Below are 15,628 nucleotides of genomic sequence, written 5' to 3'. Positions count from 1 at the left end.
ATTGTATTGACGTTAGGAAAGTGGACTTTTGCATCCTATACTCACGAAAAAGACCAGTCTACGTATGTCAATGGACTGAGAGAACCTTTTCCTTCCCTTGTAGCGTTTCAGGAGGGGCAGTGTGTTGGATGGTACGCCATGTTCCAAAAACACACAAACACATTTTGCTTCCAGGCAGGGGTGTGAATCGAGTGGAAGACGTGCTGAAACTCTCTTCACTGATTTACACTGTATGTTAGTTGCTATTTGTAACCCCTTACGTGGCTCTTCGTAACGTTGCTCAGACTACTAAAGCGCACAGCCGTTTGATGGCCTTTGAATAGCAATTGAAATGTTGTTCAATGTAGAATGCATCAGCTTACCCTGACCCCAACCTCTGTGTTGTTTTCACAACTGTGTCAACATGCGACGCTGCAGGCTGCCTTTTTCGTCAGTATTGGATGCAAAACGCAACTTTTCCAACGTCAATATATGACACCATGGGAGTGAGGACGTGTTGAAAAGGAACATTGGTTATTTCAGCCTGATCAGCTCAAAGAGTTTTTGAGTCAAGTAGCTTGATCTACGGTGGCAAGAAGTCTCAAAAAAGAGGGATGCATGAGAAAGGGAAAAGAAAGTTATATTTCACTTAAAACACATCATAAGCGTGTGTTGCTGATGCTTTTATAGCAGCCTAAGTGAACCCCATTAGAATTATCATGCCCACCACCACACAAACTAACCCTTGGACGTCCTCTCTGCTTCCTGCACTCCACTGTAGCATGGGAAGGTCTCTGTATGCAGCGGTTCTTCAGATGTAACCCCTTAAAAGACAGGGTTGTGAATCAAGAGGAATCCCATGATTATTGTTGGGTTACCTTTCAGATCCCCCAACAAAAAACGTATGCACCATTCCGGTCTGTGCCAAAACACTGCTCGTACCAGTGCTGAGGTCAGGCTGTCTCTCCCCCGCAGCTTTGGCCTGGGACACCAAGTAAAGTGGCGGGTGGCATGCATCTGTGGTCCCTTTAAAGTGCATTCCTTTGACCCCGCCTCATCTAAGAGAGAAAGAGAACAGAGTTCAGCGAGCAGCTCCTGCTTCCATTAGTGAGCCGTTCAGTCCACCTCCAAGCACTTAGCAAATCCTCGCTCCAAAAACAATGGCATTAAGGAAAGAAAAAGGGACTCGCCATTAAAATCTGGGCCGACTCTGGGTGTGAAGAGGGGGTTATTGTCTTTTTCTTGCAATTCCTAACTCTAATGATGCACTTATGTTGCCCGCTCTTCCCTTTTTCTTACACCTTACCTACTTAAGGAGGAAATCTTGATTGGTAAGTCGATGCTATCCGCAAATTTAGGGATTTACTTGTAGGTTCGGTGCAGGCTAATGATTTAACTTGTGCCAGGAGAAAGAGCTGAGTCGTCTGTCTTACTCTGAGGGCTTTCTTAGTTTGACTGATGGGATCTGTCTTTGTCTGAAATTCTCATCTTTAGGATGTCTGTTCAATGTTCCTGGATTCCAGAGGGCTCTTGTTTCACTGGGCAGTTAGAGCGTAGTTCTCTCCCCTCTTCTCTCTTCTCTGATTTATCTCTGAACCTCTCCTCTGTCACTTGATCAGTTTAGCTGCAGAGGTTACTGGCATGCCTTAGATTTGCATGATCTCTTAACGTTTCCTGTCTGAAAGTGTATTCCGGAACACCTTGAAGGGGAATCATCTGTAACTGTAGAACTTTACATCACACCAGGTTTTAGCTGCTGTGGCTGAATGCACTTCTGGTTTTTAAAGTTCGGCCTGATTGTCTTTTGGCAGGTTTCGTCGTCGAGAGCAGGAAGCAAACCGTCAAGAGAGAAAGCTTCTCGGCATCTGTTGATCCAGAGCGAGGAGGGGCACGACTACGACTCTGGGAATGACACTTGTTCGCCGCCGTCCAGCAAAGCTGGCATTTCTTCAAATGTTTCTGACGGCAAGACGGATGTCTGTCGCCGCCTGACCTCGCCAGAGAAACTCACTGACAATGTTTCAGACTCTGGAAACTCAGTGACCAGCTACGCCTCCTACTGCAAGGGCTATGACAGCGTTTCCCCCTTCGCAGGCAATGGAAAAAGGTACAAAGAGGTTTCTGAAATTCATTGTATCCAAAGTTGCTGTTACCCTCCTCTGCAGCTCATGTTAGCATGCTTTTTTCAATACTATCTGAGCCGACAGCCTTCCAGGGGGGTCAAACAATGTCAAAACAAACAATGTCCCCATACACCTGCCAGAACCTGCATCCTGCATCTCTTTAGATCTATACAGTGCCCAGTTTTGAAATTCCGAACCTCTCTATTTGGAATACCCTTTTTAGAACCGGCCTTCTATAGCACTTTCTATTCTTCCCCGCACCCACACCAAATCACACATTCACACCCTGATGGCAGAAGGTACGGCACAGGGCGCCATCTGAACCAGCACTCGAGAAGAGCGTTGTGCACAGGGACTAACACAAACGTGTAGAGCTGGTATTGCACCAGCGACCTGTCAGAGGCAGCTCACACAACCATTGGTGCTATGCCGCATAGGCCTTTATGACCCTGTTGTACTGGCTAATGTTCCTGTAGACAAGGGGTCTGCTGCCATTTCGTTCTTTTAGTCCAGAAAACATAATGAGGCAATGTCAAAATAGTTTGGGTTTTTTTTTCTGCTGTTGACTGCTGAAAACCCCGTGATTGTGTTGTTGGTGCAGTGACCAGTGCACAGCGGAAGTTGTGAGAACTTCATCCAGCTACCAGGAATCTTCTAGACGAAGTCCAGAGTCAAGGTCCAGGAGAAGCAGGTCGTCCAGGAGTTCGCGACATTCCTTCACTGACTCTCGAAGTCCTTCTTTATCATCATGCAGGTTTGTTTCTGAGTACAAGTCAAGACAATCCTCCGTCGCCTCTTAGCAAGTCGCAGAATGGATTTGACTCCTGGCTCCTCATTGCAGCACATTCTCTCGGTCACCGAGTCACTCGCCTGACTGGAGGCGTCGAGGCAGCATCAGCAGCATGAGCTCCAGAGGAAGCTACTCGCGACATAGTCCTGACAAGTAAAGCCATCTCAATGTTCAGGGCTCTCTCCAGCTGCCGAAGTCGTATTCACACCTCATTTTTCCCTGCAGAAAGGGAGGGCGGCAGCGATCGCCGAGCACGAGGTCCACAAACAGAAAGCACAAGGGTCACAGGAAGAGGCGACGACACAGGTCTTACTCTCCCATGAAGAAAAGGAGACGAGACTCACCCAGCCATCTGGAGGCACGTCGGATCACCAGGTAGACTCATGCCTGAAATGTACCTTACTCTCCATGAAGCGCCTTCATACCAACAGGCAGTCGCTTATTTTCTGTGGGTCAATGTTGTGTATTCACTTTGCCCCCACGATAGGTGCATGCCATGCAGAGGTCAACAGGATCTTGGTTGTGGCTTAGACACCAGCCATTTTGTCAGAATAAGAACATCAAATTCAAAGAGTCAAATCACAAGTTTTATCTCCACAGCGCCCGGAAGCGGCCCGTCCCGTACTTTCGGCGGAGCCCATCCTCCAACAGCCGCTGCTCGAGCGTGTCCTCCTGGAGCAGCCTGTTCACTCGCAGCCGGAGTCGCAGTCCGATCCACGACCTCAGCCGAAGTCGCAGCCGCAGCAACTCCTCCTACAGAAGCTACAGCCGCAGCTCCTCCTGGAACTCCGTCTTCAGTCGCAGTCGGAGTCGAAGTTCGCTTGACAGGCGCCACAAGACGAGCCGACATTAGGCTGCGCAGAGACTCTGCAGGACTCCTGGGTGAGGCCGCAGGAAGGAGAGATGTTTTGGACCCGTCAGCTCACAGCCGGAGTGTTCGCTCTGCCCGTCCAGCTTCATCAACGGCTCCAGACTGTTCATCCACCTGGTTACCATGGAAACTGAACAGTTAACTTGACTTGCTGCTAAATTATTGATGTAAATAGACCTTTGTAGAAAATGACATTAGAAAGTGAGATAAAGCCTGCGCAACTATGTGGTTATTTATTGTTTTTTTGTCTTGAAATATTTGCCAAATCAGACTTTAGGGACGACCGTTCATGTGTTGTCGGGCGATGTCATCCTGCGGTATGTGCCAAGATATCGTTGGGTCTTTCCATTCTTTACAGAGAATCTAGCAATTGCTAATGCTAATTCACATAGTGTTCCACAAAGCATCACTAAGCTAATGGCTACATTTGAACGCACAATGTATTCATGATTTCGCTGACCTAGTTTTTACAAGTGTCAGTTTCAAGCTCATCTTGTTTATGTGAGCTGGTGGACCAGATTCCCACAGTTGGTCTCTGTTTGGGGCAGCTGGGTCCAAACCAGTCCAGTTTCTCTGTGAACACAGGCTAGCAAGGAAACTAGGTTCATCCTGAGCCAGGTTAGACGCTAAATAGCTGAATGTGTGTTCTGTCCTGTGACTGACTGCAGTCCAGTCCAGGGTGTCCCTCGCTGCCCACGTAGCGGCTGGGATTGGACCCTGTGTTAATGTAATAATATCATGATGAATGTAGCCATTAGCACAGTGGTGCTATCCAGCTGTGGCTAGATAGACTCTGACTAAACTGCAGTCAGCGCAGGTCATTTTCATGTCAATGTACATGGACGTCTCAGTTATCCTGTGCAACGTGTAAAGACATGAACGGCGGAGCTTGTTAGCAGAGCCGCGGTTAGCATCGTTAACATCGCGCCATCTGACATCCAGCAAACTGCCTGTCGGCTCAAATGCCAAATTAATTTGTCCTCAGATCAAGTGGAAAAATGTCAGCTGATACAGCAGATTGATGCCAGAGATTTCCTGGTGGAGGTCCCAACATTTATGTGTGTGACTGGCAATGATGGTGCACGATCTCTGAGGTCCAGAACTGTTCTCTTCTGTGTTCACCCCAATGTGGTGGTCTCCCTTCACTCATCCTCATACTGTACTTGACAAAGAAAGGAAATTCAACATTTGCTGCACTGTTTTTGAAGTAACAATGTTCTCAGTTCATTTTTCTGTGTTTAAATTATTAAGTTATTCGACCATCTTGGTAATGTTCCTATGCAACTTTTTGTAGTTCTGTAATGTTATTTATTTGTCGCTGTCTCTGTCTGTCTCATATGATGAAAATATGTTTTGGAGGGCAGCTTTCTTGTGAACTATTAAAGGGTTCATGGTTAACGGAAGAACAACATCAGGGAGAAACTGTGTGATTAAAACACCAAATAAAATATTTCTATATAAAATCAGTACAAGAAAACAACACATATTAATGATATATATGGAAATAAGTTTTACTGTTGAAAAATCCACAAATAGACATCTTAGAAATAATGATTTGCATTTAAATAAAGTGTAAATCTTTAATAGTAGAGTATATGTTCAATAAGAAGGGACTATATTTAAAAATAAATAGATAATATAATAAATTATAAAATGAAATGATTGTAGGCATAACTGATATTTTCCTTAAACAATAGAGTATTTCAGGAGCGAGTGTCCTGTGGATAATAAAAATATTTCCAGAAGCAGTTACCACGGGAGGCTGTTTCACGGTTGGTTAGAAGTCCCCCCTCTGCCACCAGGATCTGGAGGTGTGCGCTCGGTCACGACTCCAGCGTGTCACCGCTCCGGGCCTGACAGTCTCCACTCTCTATGCCCCGAACACTCACTCGATTTCTGCCAACTGTCAAGTAAATTGGAGGAATTAGGGGGAAATCTGACACCGGAGTCGTCCAGGAGAGTCGGATGATGATGTCTCTTGTCACCGCGTGTTCTGAGCCAGCGGTCGCCATGACGATCACCTTCCTGTGTGGGCCGCTCCGGCCCGACTCTCAGAGGGAAGCGTGCTGTAAATAGGCCAATGTACAGACTACTTCACTTGAATGTGGCTTTGACTCTTTGACTTTCGTCGCTGAGTGTCAAATCAAACTTTTATTTCACACCTGGTGTCCATCTGTATCTCCTCATGATGTTCCTCAATAAAGCAGGTTTCTATTCCTCATCTATCGTGTGCTGTCATCAAATACTCCCTTCACTCATCAACAAGTTCTTCACTGCTCATGACGATTCGGCGAAGCTTGGAAATGAAACTCCTCCCGGAGAGAAATTCTCAGGAGTGATCTGAGTCTCTCATAGATGACTGAGCTCCTCTCACTGAGACAGTGCAGCGCTGGTTCTTTGGGTCACTCCAAGGATGGTGACCCCAGGTGAGAGGAGAAACCCAGCGGGCAGTGTAGAGCTCTGTCTCCTGGCTCAGCTCTTTCTCCTCCTCTTGACGCTTGACACAGCTCTGAGCCATGTCTATGTCTCCATCCACAAGACGCTTCCTCCTGGGGATGGTCTCACCTCTATCGTCAGCACACTGTAGTCAGTCAACCAGTCAGAGTCTCAGACATGGAGTGGCTGATCACCATTCACACGTCCAGAGAGAGGCGAGTCATAATCCATATACAGTAAGATCTAAATTTCTGAGGCAAGAGAAAGACTGAGAAAAAAAACTGAACTGAAATAAAGCTCATGCTTGAGCTCACTGTCACAAAAGATCAACAGGGAAACAAAATAGAAATAACATTCTATTTTTTTTTTCTATTTTTTTACATTCTATACAATAAATAACAGAAATAAAAATCCAGAAAATCATATCAAAAAATGAAACATTAATTATTATTATTGTTAGAGAGCAATACGTAGAGGCATAAAAAGAAGGTGTTTGAAACTTGTTTGTGACAATTTTTTTAAACAAATAGTCGACAATATCACAGAGACTAAAACACATTGATACAAAAAATATTAACAATTATTATTATTAACAACAATTAAATAACGTCAGAGACTTTAAAACACAAAAAGTCAAACAGATAATAATATTTTTTATGCGATTTGTAAGTGTTTCGAAGTTTTTCGAAGGTCGAAGGTCCCGGCCACCTCAGTGATCAAATATAGACGCGTGACTTAGTAGGTTCATGAGAAGGCACGGAGTCATTCTTATTCTCGATGTCATGACCTGCCAAGTCAAACATCTTCGCCGCTCCTCGGAGATGTTTCATGACATCAGTGGTCCTGAGTTGCTATTAAAAAGTGAGTGAGTCACCAGCAGGAGGATCCAACTGCTCATGACTGGCAGGCCTGGATTTGGGCAGAGGGAGGTGGTCCCGTCTCAGCTGTTGCGCCGCCGCTGCAAAAAATATCCTCAGCGACGTCTCAGTGGAACCAACGCTCCTTTATTCTGATATGAGAGTGTCGTGTTTGGATGAGAAGTCTTGAGTCGAGAGTTCGGAACCGGGGGGTGGGAGGTGTCGTGAAGTTGGAGGCGCGGTTGTTTTACGCGCTGCAGTTGCGCGTCTTTTTGCAGCGCGCGTGCCTGCCGGACCCTCCCAGGTCCTTCTGGACTCTTGCAGACTCACCGTCGGGGTCAGACAGCTGGTTTAAAACCCCGCAGCCAGAAGACCCGACGTCAGTTTCTTCCTAGAAGTGAGTTAGCGGAGTTTGCTTGGAGTTGTTCGGATGCTGATGCGCGTTGATCCGCGGGGACTTCGGTCATAAAGTTTTCTCTTTGCTTCAGAACTTTCTCAGTTTGGACCTGAGCGCGGCCATGGCGGAGGGAGATTACTACACGATGGGGAACAGGCAGCGGTTTCCTCGGGATCCATTCGGGGAGTTCAGGGATCAGTCTCCGTTCCGGGACCAGATCGCGTCCCGGTTCATGGACGAGGACTTCGCAATGCCGCATTTCCCGGAGGACTTGTCGATGGACTGGCCGGGATGGGCTCGACCCGGGCGGCTCGGGACGCGGCTCAGCTCCTCGCCCTTCAGCAGCAGTTTGCGCTCCGGGTTCCCTCAGCGCCCGGGTTCCGCCGGCCCCGGCGGACCCGCCCTCTACACCAGCCGATACGGAGAACCGTCGTCCCGCAGCTCGCCGATCACCACCGGCGGGGAACCGTGGAAGGTCTGCGTCAACGTCCACAGTTTCAAACCAGAGGAGCTCAACGTCAAAACCAGGGACGGGTTTGTGGAGGTTTCAGGTGAGCGGTCCTGCAAAGTATTTGTTGCTAAGAACACCGACTCTTTTATCCTTCATTATTTCTCATGACGTTTACAAGTGCCAGATATTGATGGTGGTGACTGAAGAGCTGAGCCAAGAGACATTGTCAGGTCCATCTATGGTCTTGCTTTCACCAGTAGAACAGAAGAACAATGTCTGTAGGGTGTCTCACTTGGAGATCACTCATCCAAGAGAGACTCAGAGGTGCTCCCTCCGTCTTTGATCAACCCTGCTTCTGACATAGTCGTCCGCCATCTTGAGAAGTGTGTTGTGGTTTTGATGGCTTCTGTTTTGAACCCAGTAACAGTGTTTCAGTCCTAATGGAAGCAGCTGCACAAGCGAAGACCGGTGCAGTCGTTCGGCCCCGTGTCTTGATCCAGAAAGTGCTGGACAGATTCCCCGGGTGACTCCAAAGCAGCCGGGCAGATCCTCAAGCACCTGTTCCAGATTCCTGCAGAATCACTCCCTCGCTCGCGCTCGATTTAGATTTAAAGCATGACAACAGTCTCTGTTTACAAGAAGACAAGTGGCTCCGCAGAAGAATCTAGAAATAGACTCTTTATTTCTGCAGTTTCGCCCGTGCTGGGATCGTGTTTCCCCATGCTTCGGTTCCACTGGTGCTCCCTGGTACTACTGTGGAACCCAGATGCTCGGGTTTTGGTGAAAAACCAGACCTCATTTGTCCCTGAGCCAGTCAACTGACAAGTCGCTCTAGTTTCCGTGAAGATCTGGGTCCTCTTTCCTCTATGACGTTTCTTATATCACATCACAGCGCCTCCCTCTGCCCAGGAGGAGGTCCAGGATTGTGTGCTACAACACAATTTGCGCTTGTTCCTAAACTCTTTAGTAGAACAAAGAGTGAGTGAAAAAGCTTATGGAAGGAAGGAAGACATGTTGCTGTGCTTTTGAAGCAACCTGCAACAAGACTGCAACCTTCTCTTTCATTGTGTGAACACAGACTTCTCCGTCGCCTCTTACACAACATGTTTGGAACGCCACCTCCTGAGATTTAACTTGGAGGGAAACGTCATGTTACTTGGAGACCATCAACCAAAACACTCCAACGTGAAGATGAAGTGTGTATCATGACCTGGTGTCTGCAAGAGTCCAGAACGTTCGAGAGACGGGTCGGGGGGTGGGAGGGAGTGTTTGGTAACAGACCAGCTGAGGGGAGGAGGTGAGGGGGAGGAGGGGCCAGTGGTGCTGACATTCATCAGCTTCACAGCAGCTGCGAACGAGTGCAGCCAGGAGTGAAGGAGTCACTCTCCGTCTGTCAGAGGAACATGAAAGCTTGTCACATGTTCTCTTCCTCCACTAAGTTTCTGACTTTCAGGATCGCTGATCTGCATGACAACCGTTGCTAAGTTCACACAGAGGCATGAGCTCATGTTGGGAGGTTCACGGTCATTTGCTCAACAAGTCTTGTTTGTAATGAGGATGGAACTCAGCCCTGAAGTCACCACTTCGGCACGTTTGAATGTGCTTTGGGGTGGAGGTCCAGTACCTGTGTGGTATCTTGAGATCTTGGTCCTGAGTGAGGGAAGGATGGAGATGACCAAGCAGATAAGCACCTGTTTTCAGAAGAGAGAGCAGTTGAGGTGGCTCTGTTCCATATGCCTCCTGGATGAAGCCCCTGGACACTCTGCATAGGTGACGTCTCAGTTGGAATGGAGCACCTCAGTAAAGATCTGGTGAAGGTTTCAGGAGAGAGGGAAGCTTCGTTTCTGAGGGGCTGTAGTTGAATTGCTGAGTGTTAAACATCCTTGAATGTTGACTCGTGTTCATCACTGGTCGTGACAACTGTTCTTTTGACTCCTGAACAGGGAAACATGAAGAGAAGCAGGAAGAAGGAGGAATCGTGACGAAGAATTTCACAAAGAAGATACAGTGAGTCATTCCTCTGTGTGGCTGTTGTGAGGTCACCGCGACATTACATCTGATCACATCATTTAGCTGCAAACAAGCACTTTCTCTGAAAGAGTCCAGTGATTTGATTGCTTCTTCAGCTTCTACACAAAACCCTTTCCTCAGCTTTTGGGGTTTTTCCTCCACCAGAAACCGACCTCCGTCCCCTTGTTAAGGCCAGCAGACAATGATCACTGGTGCGAGTCCTCCTCTGACGTTCTGCTACTTTTGTTGGCCAATTACTGCGATCTCCAACACACGAGCAAAACTTGTCACCAGCAGATGGTGAAACTTGCGAAACAAGTGTCCTCCAAATACAAACCAGAGAGAGCCAGGTCTTCGCTCACAGAAACGCTGATGTCAGCGCTCCAGCGTCGCTCACCGAGGTGGACCACCTATTAGTGACAAGTGTGAAGGAAATCACACGCGGTGTCACAAGCCAAAGCAAAGAGTCGGCTGGCAATTAAAAGTTTGCTGGTTTAATTCTCCACACCTCCAGGGTCGTGTTATCCTTGAGCAAGACTCAAAACTTGGAATTGGATTTTAATTGAATCGCCTCCATCAGGGACCCGTTGTCTGCTGAGATATGCTGAGAGCAGAGATGTTCGATCATTAACAGCCGTCCGGTTCAGGGGGGTGCTTGGGGTTAAAATGTACCAGTCTTTGTGGTAAACATTATCTAAACATTTACCACTGTCGGCTGCGATGACCCAGTCCGAGCCCTTCCGTCTCCCTCTAGCCCGCACTGACACACAGTTCAGCCAAATAAAGAGTCAGAGTGTTTTGAGCGTAGCCATTAGCACGCTAACACTTATCGCTCATCAGAAGTTAAACTCACTCCTCATCAGGAATTAGTGTGGCTGGAGCATCTTCAGGCACCATAACCCCTTCAGCAAGCTGCTGCTGGTGGACTCCAGATGGTCCATATTGAGTCGCCACCCTCTGACCAGAGGAGCGAGCGGTGACAAGTCTCAAGTGCATGACTGTATTCCATCACAATTCTCTGTCATGCAAGAGTGACACTGTCCTGGGGTGGAACATCCAAGTCTATATTCTGAACCGGCTCCAGTTTGCCTTATTCAGGGGGATTCTCTGAAACACCGGGTCAGCTATGAACCCACAGCAGTGGATTGTCAGTTATTGACCCAACTTGCTGAGGTTACGTGGGCCCGAGAGCAAGGGTCGCCAGCAGCGACAGCGAACCGTGTTTGGCATGTGAAGTACGCAGCGGCGCGGTCTGGAATCTGTCGCTGCTGTTTCCATCCTCATGACAAGCGCTTGGTGGGAAGCGTGTCCAACACATTGTCTCCCCGCGCACACGCTGTCAGGACCGGGGTTTAGTGGGGAAAACGTTTTGGCAGCTGCTCTGAATCAATGTGCGAGATGTGAAGTGTGCCAGAAGTAAATAAACTCCCAAGCTGCTCTGATAACTTCCTCTCAGCCGTCTGTCACAATCTGGCTCCTTTTTTCAAACCAATGTGTATTTCTAACACTTTACATGAAAATGTACGACATCGGTACAACTATTACGCAACATGGCTTCACTGTAGTTACTTTTTATACAGCTGAGTTAATAATTGTTATTGCATCACGCAGCATAGTGTGAACATACTGAAGAAGAATTTCTGCCCCTCATTCCCACTACCTTATTTTCCTGAGCAGCAGTTGTATGAAGTTGTGTCTGTATGAGGTCCTTTTTGTTGTGTTGTGTGTTGCTATCCTTCAGCTCATTCGGCTCTCTGAAGTCTCTCCAACCTAGCAGGTCTTGGCCCAGATCTATAACCCTCGACTGTAGGTTAGGTTTTTCATTTCCTTTGTCAGTGAGTTCCACATTTCCCTCCCGCTACTGCAGTGCACATTTGTCTCCGTGTGGTTCTAGCATATGGCTGGTTGAAGTTCCCTCTTCTCCTTCTTCTCAGTCAAGAAACATTGAAGCTATGCCAGCAGCTTCTCATTGTCTTTGTGAGTCTGAGCTCTGTGTAAATATGTGTGCAGTATTTGCTTGATACACAGCGAGAGTGGCGCCCAAGGTTTATCCATTATCTAATAAAGGGAGAAGGAGGAGGTGAAGAAGGAAGTGCAGGCTGGGTGGAGACGACAGTTGAGAGGCTAGGACAGTAGAGGTGGACCATGATGTGGATGGAGTCAGAGGGCAAGATACTCAGGCTTGGAGAGAGGAGAAGATCAGGAAGGAGACCATCAGATGGACATGTACAGAAGTTTGGAGACCAAGTTAGGAGAACAGATGGTTGGACCAGGAATGTTGGACATGAAGGAGAGGAAGACAACAGTGAAGTTGACGATGAATGAGGACATGAGGGCCGAGGATCTTCTTCCTTCCCTGCTTCCTCTCAGCTTCTCGTGAGTCGCTCTTCTCAGCAGCGTGTGAAGCTGCCGAGGCTCGTCTCTAATGAGTCAGCGGCCCGACCTTCGCCTGCTCCTGCTCTGCTTGGTGTTTACATGAACTCCAGGAGGCACCATATTAGGACCGGCAGCAGGTTCGTAGCAAACTGGTGGTGTCACTCCGCTGCCCCCCTGTCCTAAATCAACGGCGACGACGGGAGCTGACACTTCTCTGCCGTCTGAAGTTAGGAAGCCAATTATCCAGCTCTGCCGTGCACAATAGCTCAGCTCCAGTGGAGTCATGAAGAAAGACAGCAGCAGCTTCTACAGACAGACGTGCGTCGTCATCAATGAGCTCTGGTTTCCTCTCTCACACCTGCCAACATCAGACCGTTTGAGAAGTCCGTCTGAAACGTCAGTGTGAGTTGAAACGCTGTTTTGTGTTGTCAAAAGATTCCAATTCAAATCTCAATTAATCACACAATGGGGAGTTAACTCGCGATGAATGGCAAGTTATTCTCACATTTTCTATCTGCTCTAAATGTAGCTTGCTGTTGATAACATCTTCCTTTGAGTTACATTTGGAACAGATGCCAAATGTGTGATTCATTTCCCATTAATTGTGAGTTAACTCCGCTTTAGTACAATTCAATGAGATCAAAAATGTTACTCTATTGACAGCTCTAGTTTCTTTTTGTTTTTCCTGTCATGTCCCATCATATCTATTTCTTATTGTTTCCTGTCAGATCTCTTTCTTACTGTTGAGTTTTATTTGTTGACATATTTTCACATTTTCCATGTTTCTGTCTTTTGTTTTCATCGATCATCAGATTGTTAGTTTTTCATTTCACTCCATCTTCAGCCACTTCACAAAAACAGTTTTTTTCAGAATATTTCCAAGCCAATTATATCATTTTAGTTTTTTCATGATTTTAAATTGCAAAACAAATCATTGCCCTTGCTTTTTCCACTTTTTATCATTTCATTTTGTACATTACTTAATACTTACCTTACTGCTTCTGCTGCATGATGTCAATGTAGAGTTATGATAACCATCCAAACCAAATGGTTAACTTAAACCAGGACTCTGACGTTTTATGGGCCAAAATGTCCTCACAAGAAGGTGGCTTATCAAGATTTGGTACTCACAAGTATGGCAGAACATGCCCACATACCCACATACCTGTTATGTTTTTAAGTTTTGTGGGGACATTCCTTGACTTTCATGCTTTCCCCAGCCTCTCCCCATAAACCGAACCATCCAAAACAAATGGCTCACTATAACCAGGGCCTAATCCAAACTTGGTGACACTAAACCTTGTGGGGACCGGCAATGGGTCCCGACAAATAGCCCCAAATAGCAAAAGATCCCCACAAGGAGGCATGTTTCCAAGAATTGATCCTCACAGGTATATCTTTACATGCATGCTCTGTGTTTAATTTCAACGTCCATCCTGGTTTCCTCAGCTTCGAGGCTTATGACAGAAAAAAATGAATAGACAAGATGTTGGAATAGTGGTTAGTGTCTGCTCACTGTAGATGCCGTCGTAATTTATCGGTTCATTTTGAGAGAATTATGGAGCAAAACATGGAGCACAACAACAAGGGCAATGAGAACCCTGAACAAGATGGAGGGTGTTCAGCAAGCAGACCTGAAAGGTCCGAACACGAGGGACACGACCGACTACTGATGATGAAAGAAGGAGAAGCTCTTGTGTGCCGAGGTTTTGTTTTTCCACTTCCACTTGTGTCTTGCTCAGTTATGAGACCTTGCCTATCATCATTTCATGAAGAGTCAGCCCAACTTTACGGACAGCTGAGTGTGACCCCTGGTGTGACGACGCCGCGGGTCTGGAGCGAATGTTTGAGTGGTGAAGTTACACACTGAAAGACTCATTCATCAAAAACTCTTAAATGTCAGAGAGAGCTTTGAGAACTAATCAGAGTTCATAAAGACATTCATGGTCCGCTTCACAAATACACTGAAGATCCTTCACTCTTGTTCGCTTTATGCAAGTCCTTGGCCCAGTTTTGGTGGAAGTCTTTTCAGAGGAAAATGTCATCAATTTATTCTCACCTCCGCTGCCCAAGGACAGTTGGGTTCTGATGATGTCGCTGGAATTCTTATCTCTTTCTCCTCTGAAACCTTCTCCTGCAGAATCCCCCTGGACGTGGACCCTCTGACTGTCTTCGCCTCGCTGTCCCCTGAGGGCGTCCTCATCATCGAAGCTCGCCAGACGCCGCCGTACGACCTCTTCAGCGGCGAGCTCCCTCAGAGCGGGGAGCCCCCGGAGACGGACGTCCTGAAGCCCCAGGAAGCCGCAGCGGTGTGAGACCCTCGGACTCTGAAACGTTGACATGGAAGCTGCTTTGCGATTTTGTATTTTATCTGATTTACTGAGAATAAAGACGTTGATTTCTTTGCGTGTCTGTTTGCTGTCATTGTGTCTTCGCGATGAGGATGCGACCATGGAGCAAGAGTGGACTACACTCCAGAACATCTTTGCTCGGAGCTCTGGTCGATGCTCAGGAGACCATCACAGTTCTTTATATACAGATTATGAACAGCAGGTCTCACTCACTCATGTGAGACACCATGTTCCGTCAGTCTGGATGCAGTCTGCTTCCTGTGGATTCAAGTTGAACTGCTGGACATCACCGAAAAAACCTCCCTCTCTCTGCGGTGACTCCCCCCCCCCGCTCCGCTTTTTAACCAGGACTCTAACGTTTTAACCCTTTAAACCTTGAGGATAGGCCAAAATGTCCTCACAAGAAGGTGGCTTGAATGGGCTTGAAGTGCCAGCTCTGCGTCTGTGGCACTTGAAGCTGATGCCACAGAGACAGTGCTGGAAGAAAGCGTTTCAGACTGGACCATTGAGTGTTCCAAAATGGAGTCGATGATGATGAAGCTGATCACGAAGCTCACAGAGAAGATGGAAGGTTCAGAGAAATTGACTTCACAATGACTGATCAAGTTAAAAGCAAACAACTGGAAATGGGCGAGCTGAGAGAGTCACAACAAAAACAAAGTCTGGTTGAATATTAAAGGTTCTGTGTGAAAGCAATGCAGTCACAAGTGGAACCAAAGGGAAAAACATATATTTGATGTGGGATACATGTAAACATCCACTGTCACGACTACTACTACTACTTCTACTTCTACTCATCTCTGGGGTTTTTATTCATCTATTACTTTAGTTGCAACCTATTCCTTTTCTTTGTGACCTGAGAACATTTTTCTTTCCTCTGAGTTTGATTTTTTCTCCTCTCTTTCTTACTCAACAGTCCAGTTCGTGTTCATTTTTCATTTCATTTTCTTACATTTCTTTCACTCTGGCTTTGTCTTTTATGAATTT

The 15,628-nt window shown here is 46.9% G+C and overlaps 2 protein-coding genes across 3 annotated transcripts in view; both read left to right on the top strand.

Moving 5' to 3' along the window:
* Positions 1 to 5,964, top strand: part of srrm4 (serine/arginine repetitive matrix 4) — a 41,836-nt gene extending 35,872 nt beyond the window's left edge. Inside the window, exons 9-13 of the mRNA XM_053870927.1 lie at positions 1,791 to 2,086; positions 2,704 to 2,856; positions 2,944 to 3,045; positions 3,118 to 3,267; positions 3,493 to 5,964. Coding sequence (XP_053726902.1) covers positions 1,791 to 2,086; positions 2,704 to 2,856; positions 2,944 to 3,045; positions 3,118 to 3,267; positions 3,493 to 3,745 — 954 coding nt within the window. The 3' untranslated portion in view covers positions 3,746 to 5,964. The remainder of the gene's footprint in view (positions 1 to 1,790; positions 2,087 to 2,703; positions 2,857 to 2,943; positions 3,046 to 3,117; positions 3,268 to 3,492) is intronic.
* Positions 5,965 to 7,308: 1,344 nt separating this feature from the next.
* hspb8 (heat shock protein b8) lies at positions 7,309 to 14,678 on the top strand. 2 transcript variants are annotated; one of them, XM_053871120.1, is made up of 4 exons: positions 7,309 to 7,453; positions 7,545 to 8,004; positions 9,848 to 9,911; positions 14,431 to 14,678. In XM_053871120.1, the coding sequence occupies exons 2-4, from the start codon at positions 7,575 to 7,577 to the stop codon at positions 14,603 to 14,605; spliced, it is 669 nt and encodes a 222-aa protein (XP_053727095.1). In that variant the 5' UTR covers positions 7,309 to 7,453; positions 7,545 to 7,574; the 3' UTR covers positions 14,606 to 14,678. The 2 variants fall into 2 exon arrangements, with proteins under 2 accessions (XP_053727095.1, XP_053727093.1); XM_053871118.1 differs by having other exon boundaries at positions 7,334 to 8,004.
* The last annotated feature ends 950 nt before the right edge of the window (positions 14,679 to 15,628 follow it).

The sequence above is a fragment of the Synchiropus splendidus genome, chromosome 7 (genome assembly GCF_027744825.2).
Source record: "Synchiropus splendidus isolate RoL2022-P1 chromosome 7, RoL_Sspl_1.0, whole genome shotgun sequence".
Lineage (NCBI taxonomy): Eukaryota > Metazoa > Chordata > Actinopteri > Syngnathiformes > Callionymidae > Synchiropus > Synchiropus splendidus.
This window is presented reverse-complemented; position numbering and strand designations above follow the sequence as displayed.

Excerpts from the sequence above, each read along its gene's own strand:
- hspb8 (XM_053871120.1), top strand. The coding sequence starts at position 7,575 with ATGGCGGAGGGAGATTACTACACGATGGGGAACAGGCAGCGGTTTCCT. Across the intron at positions 8,005-9,847 it reads CGGGTTTGTGGAGGTTTCAG|GGAAACATGAAGAGAAGCAG; the intron begins GTGAGCGGTCCT and ends ACTCCTGAACAG. Across the intron at positions 9,912-14,430 it reads AATTTCACAAAGAAGATACA|AATCCCCCTGGACGTGGACC; the intron begins GTGAGTCATTCC and ends CTTCTCCTGCAG.